Below are 20535 nucleotides of genomic sequence, written 5' to 3'. Positions count from 1 at the left end.
GGAAGGAAGATGGGATGGTTAAAAGCAGTGGTGAATGACTGTAAGAACCCTTGGCTAGCTCTGCCATTTACTTTTCTGACAAATCACTCTATTCATTTGTGTCTCAATTTCTCATCTACCAAGTGGAAACAATGATCCTTGTTGTCTCTTTCCTATTTTTTCATTTTCTTTCGGACTGTAATCCGCTTCGGGTAAGAAGCTACTATTTGCAACATCTATGTACAGAGCTTAAAATCTCCAATTCAGAATACAACTGATGACTATGGGTTGCATTTGTGTTTAAATTAACATTTTCAAGCAGATGCTTAGAAAGATTTTTTTCTTTTTCTCAGATGGAAATCAGTGCAAATCACCACCATGCCAGTTCTCATCTTCCTGCTGTGTACTTGCCTTTATTAAGGATAAACCTGGCTCTTGAATGCTTCACTAATTCTCTAGTGGATTTCCACAAATACCAACTCCATCTAAACAATGGATTAATTAACACAGCTCTTTGATTCAAAATGTCATATATGAAAAATAGATGGTCACTCCATGTGCTCTATTCCTGCTATTCCGATGCAAAATATGTGACAGAAAATAATCATATGCTGTTTGCAAGAGTATCCAAGGAGTTTGATAATGACAATTACGGAGAGAATCAGTGTAGGATAGTAGAAGAAAGCACAATAACAGCAATGTTCATTGTCAGCCAGACAAGGAAACAGAGCTACTGCACACTTCATTGATCTTGAATTACATAAAAGAGTATCCACATTAATCTCCATTTGGACAGCAACATTAAAAGTTAGGATTGTAGACAGTACCTAGTATGAAACCAATCCTCCATGCAGAAAGATCCCGTCACGCCTATGCTCACACCTGTTTCATTTTCAGTCCACAGAAGTACAGGAAAGTAATGCTGAGTAAACTCATGAAAGCTACTAATTCGGCAGAGTTTTGGTCCAACCCTGAATTTCAGAGATACTGGCATCACTCCAACCAGAGCCCTCACATTCCAAACCTGGCTTTCTATTCCTGGGGTTTCAGTACCCTAGTATGTATTTTCCAGTCTATGAAAATTAATTAATTATTTGTTTCCATTTTCAGTCTCTGAAGCTGCCAATAGGCTGAAGGTTTTCAGCAGCTAACTAAGCTGTAATCGCATTTGCCACAGACAGAAGTGGCCAAACAGTCCTTACATTAACATAATTTCCTCAGCTGACAACTAGAATTCATCTACATTAGCTGTTTGTTAGTAGGAATTTAACACTCTCCAGAGCCTCCTCCATTCTGTGTGTTGGCTCCTACAGTTCCTAATGCTGCTGCCCAAATGAATACGCTCTACTTTTTGCTGACTTTTCATCTGCAGGGCTGTCACACAAACGATACACGTTAAATGCCTTACAGAGCTAAATTATCTAAATATAGAAATTAATAAAGAACAGCAGAAGGCAAAATGAAGAATTAAACATGATTAAACTGGATAGATACATTTTACTAAAAGTTTGAAAACAAATTAAAGATTGAAAAGCCGTTTGTAAACAGCAATGATGTTCCAGACATTGTAAGCACTATGGCAAGACAAAAGACCATCAGACAGATCAGAGATGACAGAAAAGAGTAAAAACATTTATATAGGACTGAAGGGACTTGAAGGGAAGTGTCATTCCGTAGAGCACACCATGAAATGTTTGTACTTCCTTATGTGGATGAGAAAAAGAGAAGGCAAGCATAGAGTTACAGGAAGATTACAAAATACCGATGTCTGAAAGTTCAACCATCAACTAATATAACGTTAAAGTCCAGGGAGGATGAGAAATCTTCAGTGTCATTTCTTGGATACTGTACAATACTATACAATTTCCTAACCAACTAATTCACAAATGCAACTAAACAGAGGAGAGAATTAAAACACAGAGAAACCTTAAGAAAATATATAGAAGGAAAAATGTTCATTCTCACTGTTTTAATTGGCAAACAGCTTACTATCACTGGGCTTCCAAAACACTTGAGTTTCTAGTTACTCTCTCCCTCCGGATGGATTTCCATTTTCTTATTTTAACTTCTTTCTTATTACTAAGAGAAATGTAATATCCTGGATTTGGAGGAAAAATAGCACACACATTTGTTGAGATTAAATTATATAAATAGCATAGAATGCAGATGCAGCAGAATGTACCAAATTAATGACAAGAAAAGCATATCTCACAGTATGCTTTTGTAGTAATGCAATATTGTAAACACGACTGGACAGTGAGTCTCACTGATTCAACATATGATTCCAATCTTTATTTGTCCTTTTACAAATTAAACACAGCTAGGGCATAGTGTAACACAAAGCTCAGATGTAGGAAAGATCTTACAAGAAGAGGGATAATATTTATTGCTAGTTTGCCAAGTGATAAGATGAGGGGAAATGGCTTCAAGTTGCGCCAGGGGGGTTTAGGTTAGATATTAGGAGAAATTTCTTTACTGGACAGGTGCGGCATTACTAGAACATGCTGCCCAGGGTAGTGGTTGCGTCACCGTCCCTGGAGGTCTTGAAGAAAAGTGTAGATTTAGAACTTAGTAGCATGGTGGGTGGACTTGTCAGTACTAGGTTAAAGGTAGGATTGGATGATCTTGAAGGTCTTTTCCAACCTGAATGATTCGATGATTCACCCTTTCAAAAGCTCTAGGTTTGCATGACAGAGGACTTGGAAGTCAGCTCTCTCCCAATAAACTGCGCTGTGACCTTTCCAACTTTGGTGTGACTAACAGTTACACCTCAGAGGGCTGTATTTATCTTCACTTGTATCTTCCAGCGCTTCTGATGATGTCTTTCAGGGAATCAGTTTGCATATGGAGCTCTGTAAAACAGCAAAAATGGTGCGTCTGGACATTTTTCAGGCCACCGTATCAATTGGTTAGTTAATGTGAGCAACTAGAGTGCTTTGATGCTCCAAAGGGGAAAAAAGGCAGTAACAGAATGAATGCAGCACCATGTTTCGGGGTGTTTTATGCATCCATTCAGCTTTGGTAAAGAACGAAGTTTGTGAAAAGTAGTGGGTACACCTCATTTCATACAGAAAACAGCTACTGCAAGTGATGTATTTCTGCTGTACTAAAAATATCTCCATGGGAGATAAGAGAGGTGCTAGAACAACCAGATGGCCCTTGCTTATATTTATAACATTCATGTCTGGTGATAAACTATATGAAACATACTAAAAGACTAAGAAATGCTTGCAATAGAGTAAGGAATAAAAGTTTAAAATTAATTGTTTAAATTTATAAAGTGATTTCAGCTTATACTTTAAGAGATTATCACAGACAATACTAGAAGCTGTCTGTAACTTGCAGAATGCTAGGCTCATGTAAACAGAAATGAGCCAAACTCAGACTCTCATTCTAGGTATAGTCATGCTCACACATAACTGCTGGCACAAAATAGCTCCTAAATTAGAAAAGTATATTTTTTTTCAGAATCAAGGTTTATTCAGGACCACTTGCCCTCCTACCTTACTCTGGTGCACCTAATAGAAGTATTATGTTTAAATTTACCAACTAAAATCTCTCTTTGAGGCTTGGTATTGTTCCTACAGCGGTTAAGGTACTTAGTTCACATGCTGTGAGATTTTCTTTGTTTATCCTTCTACAATCTGGGTGATTAGCACATATAAATGCCATTAAAAACACAAAGATCTCCGGGTTCACTTATAAATAAAAAATACTAAATACCAATGTCAGATCTTGCTGAAGGGATCCCAGATCCTTATCCAAAGCAGACAGACCTTTTGTCCCTCATTAGCACCACTTCCCTTTGGAGTAAAGAAGTAACTCTTGTGAACAGCTTTGTCTTTGAAAGAGTAGTATCAATAATTAATTTGACTAAATCAGTAATACCTGTAAGGCAAGTATATACATCTGAACCTGTTACCCTTTCCTTGCCACGGGAACTCCAGTCAAGAGAATGATTAAACTCATTGGAAACTAAAGTCAGTCAAACTACACCCTAAGAAGTGCCTTGTTTTCCTACATTTGATCTAAAAATCTCTGGATGACCACAGCACAAGCTGGGAGGGGGGCAATCTGCTGTTGGTGGTCAGACCAGCGCCACAGAGGGAAACCACACAACCTCCCACATCTTACCTGGAATTCCTCAGGTTATACAGCCATCACTATCTGACAGCGGAGTCCCATTTCTGCTTCTAGACACAATGACTTCCAATGAAATGGCTCTGCTACACCTCACAGAAACACTGAGGCACTGACACGAACGCTTCAGACCACTAAGGTTCAGTAGACCCCCATCAGTGTCCTCATTTCCATCCTTTTTCTTTTCCCTTTCCTCCTCATTTTCCACAACACTCTGCAGTCCGCTCCTCACCCCTTCAAACTCTAGCTCATCTCCTTCACTCCTGCTTTTGTGTGGGCTAAACTTGCTGCTCTCTTCACGGGCCCCATGTCAGCAGGATAGCCCCCGACTCCCATTCTTGCAGCTCCCGTTTCTCCTTCTACCTTCCACCTGTTCAGACTGATTTCAGTTGCCACCTCTGAACTTCACCTTTCATTCCAGGGTCAAAATTCAGCTTAAAATCCAACTCAGGTGCTTCACTTGAAGCAGCTCTCTCCAAAATCCTCCCTGAGCCATTTCCCGACCCAGCTCAAAGCCATCGCTCTCCCTCTGCCCTTCACCGTTGCCACCTGTCCGCCTTGTCAAAGAACCTTTTCCTTCACGACTCCGCTCCCTTGTGACAACAGGTGATTTGTGCAGCCGGAGCCTTTTAATATTTCCTTGCCTGGGACAGGCTGGGGCTGAGCAGAGGGACTCGGTTGAGAGCAGCCCCCGAAGGGCCCCAACCCGTGCGCCTTTCCCCGCCACCTCCCCTCAGGCCTCGGCCGCGGCCCGGCGGGGACGGAGGAGGAAGCGCGGCGCGTCCCGCCCGAGGCCACCGCCGGGAAGCGCCGGGGGCCCGGCGGCCGCCACCCTCCCGCTCCGGGCGCTGGGCGGGCGGCGGCGGCTCCGCTCCGCCCCGCTGCGGGGGCCGCCCGCGCCGGCAGAGGCGGCTCCGTTCGCCGCTGTGACGCCGGCGGCGCTGGAACACCTGGAGGGGCGGCGGCGGCGGCGCCTCCGGCTCGGCCCTGCCCTGCCCTCCGCTGCTCGGCCGCGGGCAAGGTGAGTGCCGGGAGGGGGGCCCGCGCCGGAGGCTGGAGGGGGAACGGGCTCCGCCGGTGGCTGCCGCGGCCGGGCTCGGGCAGCGCCGGGACCGCGGGTGGGGGGAAGGAGGCGGCGCGGCCGGCGGGCCCGAGGCGCCCGGTGCCTGCCAGGGCTCGGCGGCGGGGCCTTCGGGGGTGAAACGGGAAGGGCGCAAGATGGCATCTGCCTGTCCTCTCCGCCTGCCGATCCCCTCCCTCCCTGCCTCCTGCCGGCGGCTGTCTCGCCATGATTGCTGCACGCATCCGCTCCTGCCTGCCTTCCTCCCGGGCATCCTCTCTGGCCGCGGGCCCGCAGGGAGCGGGGAGGAGGGGGGGAGGAGAGCGGCGGCTGCTCCCCGCCGGGCCCTCACCTGCCGGCCGGCTGCGGTGGGCCCTCGTGCCTTGTACCAGCTGCCGAGGCTAATGACATGGGAATTAAAAGGGAAATATATATATATATATATATATATATATATACACTTCTGGTTCTACACCTGTATTTTGGAAAAGGTTGATCATGGTAATCTGATTTGACCTGCATCCATCTACCTGGCTCCTGAATGTTGGTCATCGGGTGCATTGTTCTGGAAGATAAAGAAGGAAAAAAGAACATTACTCGCAGTGGTAGTTCTTAGTAAGAGGAAAGGATGAAGGGCACGGTGCTCTTTTATTGCCAGCGCTGTGTACACGTTCAGCACCAAATGTAAATAATCTCCTGTTCCGCGCTGCTGTGCCCTGTGCTGGCACCCCAGGGTCTTACATGGATCCTCCTCAAGCACACCTTCAGTTCGCCTTGGGGGATCCAGGTCTAGTTCGTAAAAGTGGAACTGAACCAGATAATCTCAGGGGTGCATCAGTTGCCCCCCTACCCCCAAGTTACACAGTGTGGATGTTCTGGAAGGTTGGCGTTAGCATTGTTCTTCTGTTTGACACTCTACCCATGCACCTTGCTTTAAACCAAAGCAGTAGTTTATTTCTAGGAAGCACCTGTTTGTTTTTTCTTTTGTTTTGCTTGCGTTTCGTTCTGTTATCCTTCTCCTTTCAGTTTTGGGATGATCAAAGGGTTTTATTTAATTTGAGTCTCAGAAGGTGGCTGTGGTTCTTGTTCTTGAGCAAACTTCTTGGAAGTAAGCTGTTCTGGTCTAGCAAGGACATTGCTGAAAAGAAAAAAGTATGTTTGGTTGCTTTGCCAAAGTGTTGAGCAGAGAAAATGGTAGGCTGAGTTTTGGAGTCTGTAGTGTGGGGTGGCTTTGGGTATGGACTTCCACCTATTTTTTGTTGTTTTTTTCCTGGTAACCAACTCTTTTTCAACTCTGTCTGTGCAGGATTCCTAGGGATTGAGTAGAAGTGTTGCTTGCTAGCGCTGTCTTCCCAGCACTGATCTAGGAGTTGCAGTTCTTGATGGTGCTTAGCTTGAAGTCTAGGGACATCTCATTGGGACAGTAGCATTTTGAATACGCTATTTGAATAGTGTAGCCTACTGGTTTAACCTGAGTGACTTTATGATTTAAGATTTGTGTTAATACCGCCGCAAAAGGAATTTAGCATAAAGCCACGGAGGTCTCGTGTGTAGTAAACTGCCGTAACTGGTAAAACCAGTCAGGTTTTTCCAATGGCAGTTTCTACTAGAAGACAATGTGGCAGTTAATGCTGCCAAACCTTGGTCTGAAGTTCCCCTACTGTTTAAACTTCACGAGTGAAACATGGTTACTTCCAGAATGGTTCGAACAATGGTATAGTCAAAAGTTAGATGCTGGCAAATGGGATTTACCTGCTTCTTAATAGAGAAAGGATTGTTTTTAGGTAAAGGTGATTTTCTCTATTCTCTTCGTGAGAGCTAAGATTCAAATAGACACACAACTGAAGATTGTAGGTTCAAAAAATCAGTTATGACTGTAGAGAAGGGAAGGTTTCTTAAACTTTTTATTTACTTACTTTTGACAAGATTTTTATCATTGTTGGAGTGAGGTAAGGAGTCACGTAGTGCAAAGTAAAATTCCTGCTGAACCCTATTGCAGGGCTGGGTTTTTTACCTTTAGTAGAGTCTCAAGCCAACCAGTCTTGCCTGTTCTTCTATGTACACTTTGCAGGGCTGCTAAATTGTTCTGATGAATTCTCAAGTAACCTTTTCTGGAAAAGCTGAATAATAATAGCTCTTTTCACTCTTAAGCTAGTGTTGAAAGCTGTTGGTATGAGTTGGCAGAAAAATGTGCTAATATCTCAGCTAACAGTAAATGTCTAGAAATGTCCTCAAAGACTCTTCTTAATACTTTTTTCAAAATCTTCTCCAAGTGTTGCTCTGAAGTAGTTGGTTCTTCAGGATGTTTTGCCATTGCTCAACCGTAAAATCACTCTAAAGACAAAATTATACCACATGATGCAGAAGCATTAAAAATACAAAAGCCCGGAGAGTGAAGAATGTTAAACAAAGAGCCAAGCAGTCAAGAACAGTACAAACCTTTGACCTTTTATGTGTTGCTAGTAATAGTCTCACAGTAGCTTTTCCTGTGGCTATTGTTAGCCGTGGCAAAACAAGGGGCATTTTGGCCGGCTATGCAATCGCTTACGTCAACCTTGGGAACTGTCTGTTCCAAGTCACTGAAACAGTGCTCAGGTCTGTCATGCGAGCAGCTTTGTAGGGATCACCGCTGCTCAGGGAACAGTCGGCTGGTGTGTCAGGATCTGAGAAGTTCCTGCTTCTGTGGCCGAGAAGCAGAGGTTGCGTGTGGACTGTGCATCTATCAAGAATATGCGGCCTGTATTGATCGTGTTGACTCAATGTGCAGTGAAAGAAGATCACCCTGTATTGCTGTTGCTGTGCATGCTAAAACTGTTTCGTTAATCAAATTTCTTACCCGTGGATGTGGAATGATCTCCTGAGGGATTCTAGAGAAAATTATTTTCCCTGTTCCCTCCCCCTGCATTGTTCCCCCTCAGGTATAATAGCATTGCTTCCTGGCTTCTGCACAGATGAGAAGGGAGGCAGACTCTTTGAGTGTTGACTGTGTCAACAAATAGGGTATCGAAATAAGAGAGAGATTGGTTTGAACTTTATAACCATGTTTATAAACCACATTTATGACAACATAAATGTGAAAAGGATTTCATGAGTATTTGTACATTCACTGCTTTTTTCATCCGTTCTGCAAGGGGAAGGGTTCCTAAGATTAAAACTATAGACTGATTACAGATACAAAGTGTCACAAAAACCATCTTCCTATTGTCTTTTATAATCTGTGCACAGCAGGTGTTCCATATGGCACTTTCTTTAATAGTATTTGGCTACTAAGTTTCAAAATACCATTTTAAAGCTGGAAGAACAAATGTTTATTACAAAACAATTTGATAGTCATTTCGGAGAAATGAAGCGAGTCTGCATTTAGAGTGAAATTAAATCCTGGATATCCCCAGTTTTGCTCACTTGCAGAGCGAGGTTAGACCCATCACTCAACTTCTTTCATAAGACAGATACAGTGCTTATTTACAATACCTATTCCTTCCTAAGGACATTTGCTCGGTGTTCTTCACATATATAAATGGAAAACTAGTAGTTGAGTGAAAGCTGTTACATAAGGACAAACTAATACTATGTGTTGTTCTTAAATTATTTCACAATCACCTGCTGAAAAGTCAGTATAACGTGAAAAAGCAGCCTAAAATTAGTTCTGCCTGTGTATAAATACATGTCTTTGTGTGTATAAATAGTGAAGTTCTGCATGCAGTTTATTGAGAAAGGACTATCATTTGCTTGTTAATCTGCCTACTGTGCCTATCAGCATTTATTTGAAATATTTTGTTCTGAGACTACATGTACTGTGTCATGACTACATGTCCCATTCCTATCAGTGTTCTTGAGATAAACCACTGTTTTTAAGAATTTGTCATTCAACTGTTTGAAAAACAGCTCTAAGTTTCATTTCGGTATATTTTACGATCTGGAAGGATGAGATCACTTATGCCTGTAAGTTTATCACTTGATAGTCTTTGGTATAATTTGGCAGGCGTATAGTACCCAATATACACCAAATTGTTTTTTGAAGAGGAATACTAGCAGTTGATTTCATCCTTGCACTTGCATGGGAGCAAACATAGTTTTAAAAAAATACTTGGTGACATAGTGCCAAATTTCCATATCTTCATGTCGGCTAAAACTTACCTCTAGCAACTCAAATATTGAACATCAGTGCAGCCCAGATGGATTTATACTCAAATTCTGGGTATAAGTGCATAGTAAACTTCTAATGTGCAAATTTGGTGTATTTATCTGCCACTGCCTTCTATTAACTTGTACACAGTGGGAATAGAAAAATAAAAGACTCAAAATGATAATAAAAGAAATGGGACCCTGGCTGTCGTCCTCTGTTTTGACTGCATCAGAAAATTAAGCAATTTCCTATGTTAATTGCGTATTCTGCAATAATTATTCCACACTAGAAACATAATAATTGCTTTTGGAATAAAGCAGCTCGTACAGTACTCTCTGCAGTAGCTATTGGTCATCTGCCCTGTGGAGAGAGTATTAACAATGAGTTTAAAACCTAGTGAAAGACAGATTGTTACATACTTAATGACAATAGTGCTGCTCATTTCGTTGGGTGTTCTGTTTGCAGACAGGTCCCTAGGTAATGCTACTAAATGCCAGAAAGAACACCCCAAACCTCCGGATTTCTTCATACCTTATGCATAGTTTCTAATGGTGCAGGTCTTTAATCACACAATCTTAGTCGTTCAAGATACCTGCTTGTATTGCTGTGGTTTGTTCTCCCTGCAATTGATCGGCCTGAAGAAGAAGGCAAAGAGAGTGTGATACCTCCCTGTAAAACAGGCTCCAATCTCTCTGAGACTTCTGTTGTTTTCAGTTCATTGTTGTTGGTTTGTTTTCCTTTGCATGTCTAGTTTTGTTGTTAGTATTTCTTTTCTTGATGCTTTAAAGGATCAAGACAAACGAATAAATGGAATGGAATAAATGAAGTTTTTGCTAGGGTCTTTCATAAACCTTGATAGACCAGCAAACCTTCTGTTGGCTGCCTTTGCAGGGGCTTAGTGTTGAGCGATTTGTAATTTGGGTACCACAGTTAGATAGATGACTGGGATCAAACAGCACAAATTTCTTTCTGTCTCAGTACCGCCCCCCAGGTGTATGGAAATTGCAAAAGAGGTCCCCTCACTGTGTAATGCATGCTGCTTCCCGTGTTTCTGTTACAAATGCGTGAAACGTCTTTGTAGATGTCAGCTCCTGAAATAGGTCGAAAGAGTCATTTTGTTGATGCATCTTCTCCCCTCATAAGACTGCAATATTTCTACTCCTGGGAAGTTGTGGGTAACATTTAACATCTGTCTTGGGACCAAGGAATAGACAAAAAGTTGTGGTGGATGGAAGGAACTGGTAATGCAGCACTTGCACAACAATTTTTAAACTTTTTGTATTAATAAGTGCATCAGTGTGTAGTCTAACAATGAAAATATGGATTTAAAGCTAAGCATGGATGATTCAGCAGGATTAGAACAGCAGTGATGAGCTTTAGAGGAAAAATTAAATCTTGTCATTTGTCATATCAACATAAACTCTAGATTCGTTTTATCTGGATTACAGCAGCACCTATTCATGTAGTTGGACTAGGCATTATACTTGTAAGTCTATGAATAACTGTGATGCTGAATGCCCATATAGACCCTGGCTTCGGTTTTCACTCTTCTTGCATTCGACAACATGTATAATTCAGAGCAATAGGCTGCTCTATTCACTTTTGCTTGTGAAAGGCAAAATGAAACGTGGTTTGAAGCCCTGACTCATTGGGTCTGCATGTTTGTAGAAAGACCACAGGAGATATAACTGTGCCTTGCCTTATCTTCCTCTTGCAGTGAGACTGCTTCTTGCTTTCGAGACCCATTTACTTGATCACAGCTTTCCGGCAGTAGAGGAGAGGAGGTAGGTTGTCAGGCAAGAGCTGTTAAAGAGGCACAGATGGCATTGATTCCCTCACCTAAGCACATCACAGATTTTCCTCCCATCAAAGTATTTTACATAAATGAAACTATCACTGTTTTACAGATAGAGCTCTTTAAAATTCTTTTTTTTTTTTTTGTTACCTACTACCAATGTACTGTTACTGTATTAAAAGTTTCTTGGAGAATTACTGATTTTAATAAAAACATTTAAGTGAATCAACCGCAGTGCACGATTCTGCCGTATTTGTAGTTTTAAGTTGTGGCATTTCTAAGGTGAAGAGAGTTTGAGATTAAAGACCTTCCGACCACGTTAGCTGCTTTGAAAGGACAGTAAACTGAGAGAATAGTGCTAACTATCAGTGAAAATGCAAATCCATCTGTCTTTTTTCATAAACACGTTACTTTCACATCAGGCTTGCTGAATTCTGCTCTGCCTCTCATTCTGTTCCCTTTTGTTGCTTCTGAATGCATCTCATAAGAATTCAATTTACTACTTTCCTATGTAACTATGGTAGGTCATCTTTGGATGCTACATTTTATCTTCAGCATTTATAAAAGCTTTGCAAGGATTTCATGTCAGCTCATCATTCTGAGAAGATGGGATTGGATCAACAGTTTGTTTTAGATACAGTTTCCATGGATGAAAGATTCCTGTTTGCCAAGTCCTGCTTCCTTCTGTGGGATCTGCTGGCTACTCTTAGTAGTGTATTAGTGCAATGCTCAGCCAAGGACAGACATTTGAATGAGGGGAAAGGATTTTTTTTATTATTATTTTTCCTGTAACTAGGAGAGCATTAAGATCAGAATTTCACCTTGCTACATGACACTTGTTATTTTTCTTTTCTAATGAACATTAAATATATCTGAGGGACATTAATACACAGATAATGTTGTTCAGCTCTTGGGAAACCAGACAACTTATGCTGCAACAAACTCTAATATAATAAAGCTAAAAAAGAGAAGCAAGGAAGTATGAGCGTCATACAGAGGACGAGCTGGAAAGAAAGCCTAGGGAATGCTGGAGTTTTAAGCATTCAAAACCCCAAGCCAGCATTTTCCTGTTTGCACAGGAGAATGTTGATGGTGTATCCAAATGGTTTTGGAGGGGTGCAGAGTATCAGAGGATTTTCCGTAGTCATGTGGAATAGAAGTGCCATTGGCTAATGAAGATGTTCTCCATCAAAAGCTTCCTTCGAGCACCATGACTTCTAAAACTTCTTGGTAGGAAAACAGGGTAATTCAGTATTCCAGAAATATTATGAAGTCCTGTAGCATTCCAGAAGCTTGGCTACTTGTGGAAATAATTTGTAGATAAATAGCCCACAAACCAGATAAACTGCCACAGATGCGAAGGTGCCGTAGCTGGCCATGTGCAGGGCCATCTTGGTTCCAGCACGTCTTGTTAGCTCTGGCGGAGCACTGATGAGTGCAGCTGTCCTCCTTCTGAAGCCAAACTGAGTCGTGAAACACTGGTTGTATTTCAGTGTCCAGGCCAATGACTGTGCCAGACCCGAGCTGGCTGCATGTAGTCCTGTCTGGTGTCTGTCTGCACACAGGGAGGTTTGCCGAACGTGGTGCTGAGGCTTCTCGGCTGCTCCTCAGAGGGCCAGCTAGGGATTTTCAGGGGGGCAGCAGAGCTAATGGGCCCAGCTGGTTCCACGTGGAAATGGATGTTTTAGCTCTGTGATCCATTGTCTTCCAGGTAGACTTGTTGTGAAAGGGCCAGCTCAGGTTTAAAGCTGAAACCGAGGTAGCACCTGTCTCAAAACACTGGAAAGCAAGTGTAGAATTAGCAGCGTGTGGACATACTCAGAAAACCTCAGCAAAACCTACAGCAATAACCATGGGTCTGTGTACAGTCAGCTGTAGCATAGCACTGTTTTCCCTAGCAGGCTCCACAGCACCTATGTTTGCTGTCTCTTTTTTTTTTTTTCCATATTATCTAGAGTATCCCTACCTTTTGTTAGCCAAGATAAAGGCTGTCATAGAGATCACTTGTGAGTGTTGCGTCATTCTTTGTCGTCAAAGGTAATGGAAACTTTCTGATAGAAATGTTTTCCAATGAGGTGGTGGACACTATTTTTTTTCAGTCAGTGTCAGCGTAACATTATTTCTTGAAACATCTTATAGTCTTAATAACATCTTATAGTCTTAGTACACTGGGAGGAAAAAGGGAACAGGAAAAAAAAAATCCTCTCAGATCAACTTCCCTGTGGCAAATTAAGCTTAGTTTTATATATAACATTCTGTGATAACAAAGGTAAATTTTAAGATTGACTGCAGTTTTCAGGTCAGGTATTGGTGTGCTCCAGTGAGTGTCATGTGCTTTCTATTGTAGTCAGCTTTGGCAAAGAACAACTCTTGTTACTTCTGTCCAGGACGTTCACGTGTTATTCTTTGAAAGCATAAGAGTTCAAAACCTGAAGTAGTTGAAGGTTGTGTGCTTATTCATTGGTGTCTTTCTGCAGCCTTTCCTGACTGTAGGGTTTCTTTGTTACGTGGTTATGAAGTTTCCTTTCAGTGCCTTGATACTTCCCTGGACTGTTTCCAGTCCCTGTTTATTAGTACCTCTCACTTTTTGTGGCTAGACTTACGACTTCGGGTTTTCTTTAAAAAAAGCTCGCTGCTTTCAGCTATGCCAGATGCTTTCAATAATCTCCTTTGTTACAGCTGAACCAATATCTTAACCCTCTTTTGTTCCTGGACTTGGAATAGGCAGTAGTAGCACATGAAGTTAGAGACTATTCCAAAAATAAAAAAAATGATGGCCCTTTTAAATGACTGCAGGAACAATTCACATTGTATGTGTAGTGATATATGAAGAATGAAAAATGTTAATCTTCAAAGTTTTGGATATGAATGAAAATAATACAACTAAAAGCTGAATGCGTTGTAGATAACTCTTTGAAAGCAAACATTCGGTATTATTTTTGTGTGTGTGTCACCACAGTGGTCATGGTGCAGTGTTATTCCGCTGTCCGTTTACAGCATGTTTTTAATGAAAGTTTTCTGCATTAAACCAAAAGTAGCAGCCAACTGTTGCTCTCCAGTCTAATATTTTACATTGTATGAGTTGTCACAGAATCACATAGATATCACGAGAACCTGTAAGGCTTCTGTGGGACACCATGACAAAGGCATTGCTAAAATGAGCACACAACATCCCCTGCTCTCCCTTCACTCACTCACCTGAGGCAGTCACCTCATTGAAGGCAGTCAGGTTAGGAGTGAATTAAATCCATGTAAATCCATGCTGGCTGTTCCCTCTCTCCTTCTCGTCTTTCATGTGGCTGGGAATAGTTTCCAGGAGGGATTTCTCTAAGATCTTTCTAGGAACTGAGGTGAGGTTGATGGGCCTGAAGTTTTCCTGATGCTCTTTCCTGTGCTTCTTGAAGATAGGTGTGATGTTTGTCTCACTCGAGGCATCTCCTCTGATCAGCATAACCTCCAAGAGAACAGGGAGAACATCCTTGCAATGACGTCAGCCAGCTCCCTCAGCACCCCCAGATCCGTCTTGTCTGGTTTCTTGAATCTGTGTACATCCTAACAGCCTGCATACCTCCTGACTGAGTCTTTCTCTAGTGTGGGTAATGCTTCATACCCCCAGACCCTGACCAGTAGGCTCTGAGAACTAGCAGGCTGAAGGGCAGATCTCAAAAACGGCCTGTGCCTTCTGTAACCTTTCTTTCAGTGCCACTATCTCTACAGAGCCGTTCTTGGTGCTCTTTGTATCCCTTCCTAGTTTCAAACCCAGCACAGCTTTGGCTTTCCTAACCCCATCCCTACGTACTCTGGCAATACTTTTGTATTCTCTTGATGAGTAACCTGATCCTGCCTCCGTCTTCTACGTGTTTGTTTTGCATTTGAGTTCGGTCACAAATCCATCAGTGCTGGCTTTCTGCCACAGGTGCTCAGCTTTCTGTGCATTGAAATGGGACGGTCCTGTTCTTTGAGGAAGCTGACCTCAAAGATCACACAGCTGTCCTGAGCTCCTCCTGAACTGAAAGACTAGTTTAGGATATAACATAATTAGTAAGACTCTGTTTCTTAAAAGAAAATCATAAAGTCAAAAGCTTAAAATTTATACATTTGCAGTTGCACTCAGGTACAAACATGAGAATTCCTGCAATAGCACATCTGCTACATCCAGCTCAAGTAAGTATTCCTATATTATGTTTTCCTCTGCCCTTGTTTCTGATTTTAATGTCTACATTAATAAATACTGTTTCCATTTCAGTAGAGCTTAACTATAATGCTGAAACATGAAATGTAAATTAGTATACAGTACTGTAAGTATCACACACTTGTATCTAACTTGAAACAAGTTCTGTGTGAATGGAATCATTTAGGGTACCATTGAGATCAGTGGGACCCAAACTGAGTGCACTTTTGTGGTCTAAATTAACAGCTGAAAAAATGGCATAACAGTAGTGGGCATTCCGGTTTTTCAGAGTGTTCTCAGTCAGTGAGAAGGGTGAAACTCATCTGGGACTTCTGAGGCATAACTGGTTTCATTATGAAACTTCTTTGAACAGCATCTGGAATGAATGGGATCCAGGAACTCTTCATGATGGAAATTGCAGGTGATATGGCTTTTGCCAACGCTTATGGTAGCTGATTCTTTTCAAGCAACCACAGTTCTGTTTATTCAATGCCAGTGCTCACTAAGCCATCTTTGTACAACCTGAATTCTCATTTAAGACCAAAAGCTAATTCTGTATTGGTAATAAAAGGGGTCCAAGGACTAAGCTTGAGCACTGGGCTGTTTCTTGTTCCTGCTGTTTAATTGCTGCAATCTCCCTGGAGTGGTTTTTGTCCATACCACCTAGAGCTCTCTGGGACCCTTCTATCTTTTGGCATGTTCTGGGGGATACGGCATGCCAGGAGCCATATTTAGTACACAGTATAGGTAAGATTCCACTTCTGTTTCCTTCCACCCTATACAGCCATACAGCACTATCTCATCAGCCTTTTGGCCTCAAACACCTCATGTGCCTTTGTGTCACGCAGTGGGGCCAGGAGTGCATACCCTCATTTTCATACCATGAAAACCCTGTCCTAATAACTGTGACACGGTCCTCACAGGTGCAAAAAAAAAAAACCACCACCACACAAAGAGTATCCAATGGGCATAGGGGCACTACGTAGAACTAAGAGGTGTATAACTAAGAAGACCCCAGAGTCAATTATAGTTACAGGAAAAAAGAATGTGAGCTGTGCACACAAGATGAGAACTCTATGTCACCATGACCCTTATGTCTTCTTTTTTTAGGGACACTGGTTTCCAGGAGAGTCAGGTGAACGCGTACAGTGTTTAAGGTCAGTGCCTAAGACCTGTTCCCCTTGCTGAGCTACACTTTGTTCCACATAATACGCTTTATTTCACCTAGATGGGCTGTTCTTTGCTTCCTGTCAAGCCAAGCATGCTGCTCAATAACTGAGTCATGAATGTGCATACAAGCCAAATCCTGTGTTCTTATCTCTCGCACACACCCACTGTTGACTTAAGCAGAACCTGTATTAAAACAATGAAGTCGAGCACATAGGTATTAGAAAACTGGAGTTAACGTTGTCTGTGCCTTATGGCTCTAGAAACTACAGCAAAGCTGTGGCTGTTGCTATCCATTCTGCGTATTGTCTGACATGACGGTGCTGTAATGCAAACAGCAATCCAAAGCAGTTCTTTCTTCCTCTTCATTATTTGGCTGTTGGCCTTACAATTAAATGCTGTGGAAGACAGGGTTATGAATTTACTTATGATCTCTATTGCAGTGCATATGAGCTCTTCACAAAAATTCCATTTCAGGAAAATGTCCTGCTCTGATAAAATCTTCCAGCATCTCACGGAACTTCGCCAGGAAGTTTCACAGGTACAGAGAGCAGAGAGGCTAGAATCCAAAACCTGGGATTTGGCTTCAATTGGCTGTAAATGGAAGTGCATGTGCTTCACAGTTGCAGGAAGCACTCAGGTTTGCATTGCCTTGTCCGAGTCACTGCAATCTGTTCCAGTCCCATTACCATCCAGTGCTTGCCATACTGTCTTTAGGCAGCACCTTGTTAGACGTGTTGCCAGAGTCATGGCTCCCCATTGCAGCCCCTTTTCTGTCTCCAAGATTAGTGCCAGAGAGTCCTTTCTGAAAACAGGAGAAGCCAGGTGCTTGGTTTTTTGCAATGAGTGTCTGGCTTGACTAGTAAATTTGGCCTGGAAGGAGTGTGCTCAATTACTGGTGATGTGTGCGCCATCTGGTCAGCTCATTGCGTATCCAAACTGGAGATATTAACTTTTAAAATTTAAAGTCCAAGCACATGCAAATCATATTCCATTCATGGGAACTGTGATGTCCCTCTGAGAAAAAACAACCAGTGTTTAAATTTTGCATCCATTGCTCAAGACATAAGGTAGCTAATGCTTTTGAAAAGTGGATCAATGGGACATTTTTGAAAAGAATACCTGAGCTAGGTTGTGGCTAAAATTCTGTTTGTTTTTTTTTTTTTTTTTTAAAAAAAAAAAAACTTGACTGGGGATTATTCCTAGCATGTACACTGTACACTTTGGGCTTGCCTTGTCAAAAATCACTGAATTTACGACAGGGAAACTTGTTTGTCTGGAAAACCTGCTAAAATACAAAAAAAGCAACACCACTTAAATGTGTTTGTCATGGATTTAAGTGAGAATTGTGTGTTACATGAGAAAAGCATTTGGTCTACAGATGGAAAAATTTTCTGTTGTAACGTGGTATACAAGATGATAAAGTATGGTAATTTTTGTATGTGAAAAGGCAGGAGTTTTTCTGTTGTCTAAATTGAGAATTATATTTTAAAGATGTTTATATTAACCGATAATTTCTTATTTTATTTAAGTGTCTGAAGAAAATAAGAAACATGGAAGGTCATAAGTAGTAAGTACCTTGGTCATTTTTTATTATTCTAAAGAGTTAGTGGTGTTTGGCATGTTGATTTGTGACTGCATAATCATGCATTATGTTCTGGCATCTAGTATTTATGTGAAGTCACTGGTAGATGTTCTGTTTAAAAAGAATAAAAATAGAAAGTGAAAAACTGCCAACCTATCAAAGAATGGAAAAACAAGTGAATTGACGAGATGGAAAAATAGCATATGTTGTCAATTTTCTGCTTAATGGCAAAAATTGTATGAACTGTCTTATTTCAATGGATTTATCTGTGGTCGTCAGCATTAGAATAAAGTAGATCCTTCTTTTAGTCATATTGTTGGTTGTTTAGTAAAACTTAAATATACCCATGACTGCTTGACAAAATCCATTTTTAAAGGTATTGACAAGAACCTTTAAACCTCCAGAAAAATTGTCCACCAAATATTTCATTAAGATAATGATTTATAATCACATTAGGCACAAACAAGAGCCAGAAATTTCTCCAAATGAAATTAAAAGTTGAATTTGTCTATAGTGGTAAAAGATTGCATTCTTCATATTCTTCCCGTTTGTTGATCTGTGTCTAATTCAGAAATCTCTATTAATCCCAGGACTGTTTTTTGTGACCTCACATTAATGACTCATTTTTATTTTTTCCACCCGGTCCCTAGAATTTCTGGTGACCTCAAGCAAGGTAGCTATTAAGGCTGGTTGACAGCAAATGAATTATGGTGTTTTCTTCGTTTGATCACTGAACTGAGATATCAGTTATTTGCACAGCTGTAGCACAAGGTAAAGCACACAACTAGCCAGATAGCTAGGGTCTTAATACTGCCACATGATCAGTTTGATTTTATTTATTTTCTTCTTTTTAAAGTAATGTTATTTTATTAGTTAAGCTCTCATAGTCTGCTTTCTCATAATGCAGGGGGGTTTGGGAGATACCTAGATGTTCTCCTCATTTATTAGAGATACAGCAAGTCAGGTCAATACAGGCTTCACCTAACTAGATAGGCTGGAGTTGTGAGGGTATGTGTAATGACTTGTTTGTGCAAAGCTGCGTGTGAAATGTGATATGTTTTGCAAGTGTTGTTTATTTTGTGCTGTGACACCAAAAAAGTGTCTTATGAAGCTTAATGAAATTCGTAAACTAAGGACTTTGGACTGATGCTTTGGCAAAATTAAATGGGTGAATACCTTTTCTTTTAAAATTCGTGGAAGAAGCCAGGAAGTTCTGTATATATGTGCATTTTGACTTTTGTCTTTGCTCATTTCCAGTGCAATTTCTTACCATCTCTTTGGTGATTTAAGTCACTGTCTCCTAACTCACTGATTAGAAATAACCAAAGCAAATAACAAAACCCTGTCAAGCAGATTTTCTTTTCAGGATGAATTGTGTCATTAGTAACTGCGCAGGGGAGAGCTGCCTCTCTTGGTGAATATGTGTGCCAATGGCTTGTTATTTCAGAGCATCCATAATATTTCACAGCAAGACTATATATCTGTGTGTCTCTCTGCATGACTTGACGTGTATGTTGAGTCTGAGGACTTTTTGGGGTAGCATCAGCGAGTTACCTGTCTGTTGTGTGAATTGAGCTAGTGAGCAATATCTCAGTAATGTAAAACAGATGAAGAGTATCTTTACTTGAAAAATAAATTCAACCACTTTAATTTTCTTGGAGTATTTAATATAATAAATTTAAGCAACCATGTATTTCCAAAAAAAAGCTGCAGTGATTTTGCATATCTTAATTTATACACATAAGGGAATTTAATAGTGGAATAACTATTACTGAAAGAGAGCAAGATTTCATTGTGAAACTGTAATTTCTAGTCACATGGTTTAAATATTGTGGAATATACTTGCCAAAAAGGAAAGACCTGCTGCAGGGGGTGAGGTGGGGTGAGCTGAGTTAGGCAGCCCAATCTGCTCCCGGCATAACAACTAGTGCAACTGAGAAAAGGTGACAGGTAAGGGGCTCTCTTCTGAGAGGTACAGACGCACCCTTTTGCCAACCTGATCCACTCTTGAAGGAAGTCAGCTGCTTACCAGGGGCTCATGTCAAGGATGTCACCTGGAGACTGCCAAGCCTTGTACTGGGCACCGGTGATGCAGCCAGGAGCAGTCTGAGGAGTATCAAGAGGGATCAAGAGCCCTGGGAGCAGCAGTAAAGGACTCGGGAGCGCAGGTATTTTCCTCAGTCCTCCTGGTCAAAGGGAAGGGGACTGAGAAGGCAAGTTGAAAGTGTCAAATCAACGGATGGTTACAGGACTGGTGCCACAGACAGGGGTTTGGCTACGTGGACCACGGGACTGGCTTTGAGAAACGTGGTCTTCTGGGGGTTGATGGGGTCCACCTGTTGGAGAAAGGGAAGAGCATCTTTGGTCACAGGCTTGCCAAGCTGGTGAAGAGGGCTTTAAACTAGAGTTGCAGGGGGAGGGGAACCTCAATCCATCCCATTCCTCCCAGTTTGATGCCAGCGTCAGTGATAGATGCCCAGAGCCTTGAGAATGGTCATAGGTCAGTGGGAGA

At 41.6% G+C, this 20535-nt stretch overlaps 1 protein-coding gene and 1 long non-coding RNA gene across 7 annotated transcripts in view; one reads left to right on the top strand and one right to left on the bottom strand.

Moving 5' to 3' along the window:
• Positions 1 to 1974: 1974 nt before the first annotated feature.
• Positions 1975 to 15194, bottom strand: LOC308189696. 3 transcript variants are annotated; one of them, XR_013946517.1, is made up of 2 exons: positions 5641 to 15194; positions 1975 to 2831 (listed from the first exon to the last, which is right to left on the bottom strand). It is a non-coding gene; the product is annotated as an uncharacterized lncRNA (long non-coding RNA). The 3 variants fall into 3 exon arrangements; XR_013946518.1 differs by having other exon boundaries at positions 5710 to 15194; XR_013946519.1 differs by lacking the exon at positions 5641 to 15194 and adding an exon at positions 4114 to 4865.
• ICA1 (islet cell autoantigen 1) overlaps positions 5023 to 20535 on the top strand; it is a gene marked incomplete at its 3' end in the record, with an annotated part of 72459 nt that continues 56946 nt past the window's right edge. Inside the window, exons 1-3 of one of the 4 annotated variants that reach the window (XM_080579987.1) lie at positions 5023 to 5140; positions 16382 to 16428; positions 17971 to 18008. In XM_080579987.1, the coding sequence (XP_080436113.1) occupies positions 17992 to 18008 (17 nt within the window). In that variant the 5' untranslated portion in view covers positions 5023 to 5140; positions 16382 to 16428; positions 17971 to 17991. Of the gene's footprint in view, positions 5141 to 15212; positions 15265 to 16381; positions 16429 to 17970; positions 18009 to 20535 lie in introns of those variants that run through there. The other 3 variants (XM_080579986.1, XM_080579984.1, XM_080579985.1) reach the window with 3 other exon arrangements.

Source organism: Anser brachyrhynchus (genome assembly GCF_964034855.1).
Source record: "Anser brachyrhynchus genome assembly, chromosome: 2".
NCBI lineage: Eukaryota > Metazoa > Chordata > Aves > Anseriformes > Anatidae > Anser > Anser brachyrhynchus.
Note: the sequence above shows the minus strand (reverse complement) of the source record. Positions and strands in the feature narration are given on the sequence as shown.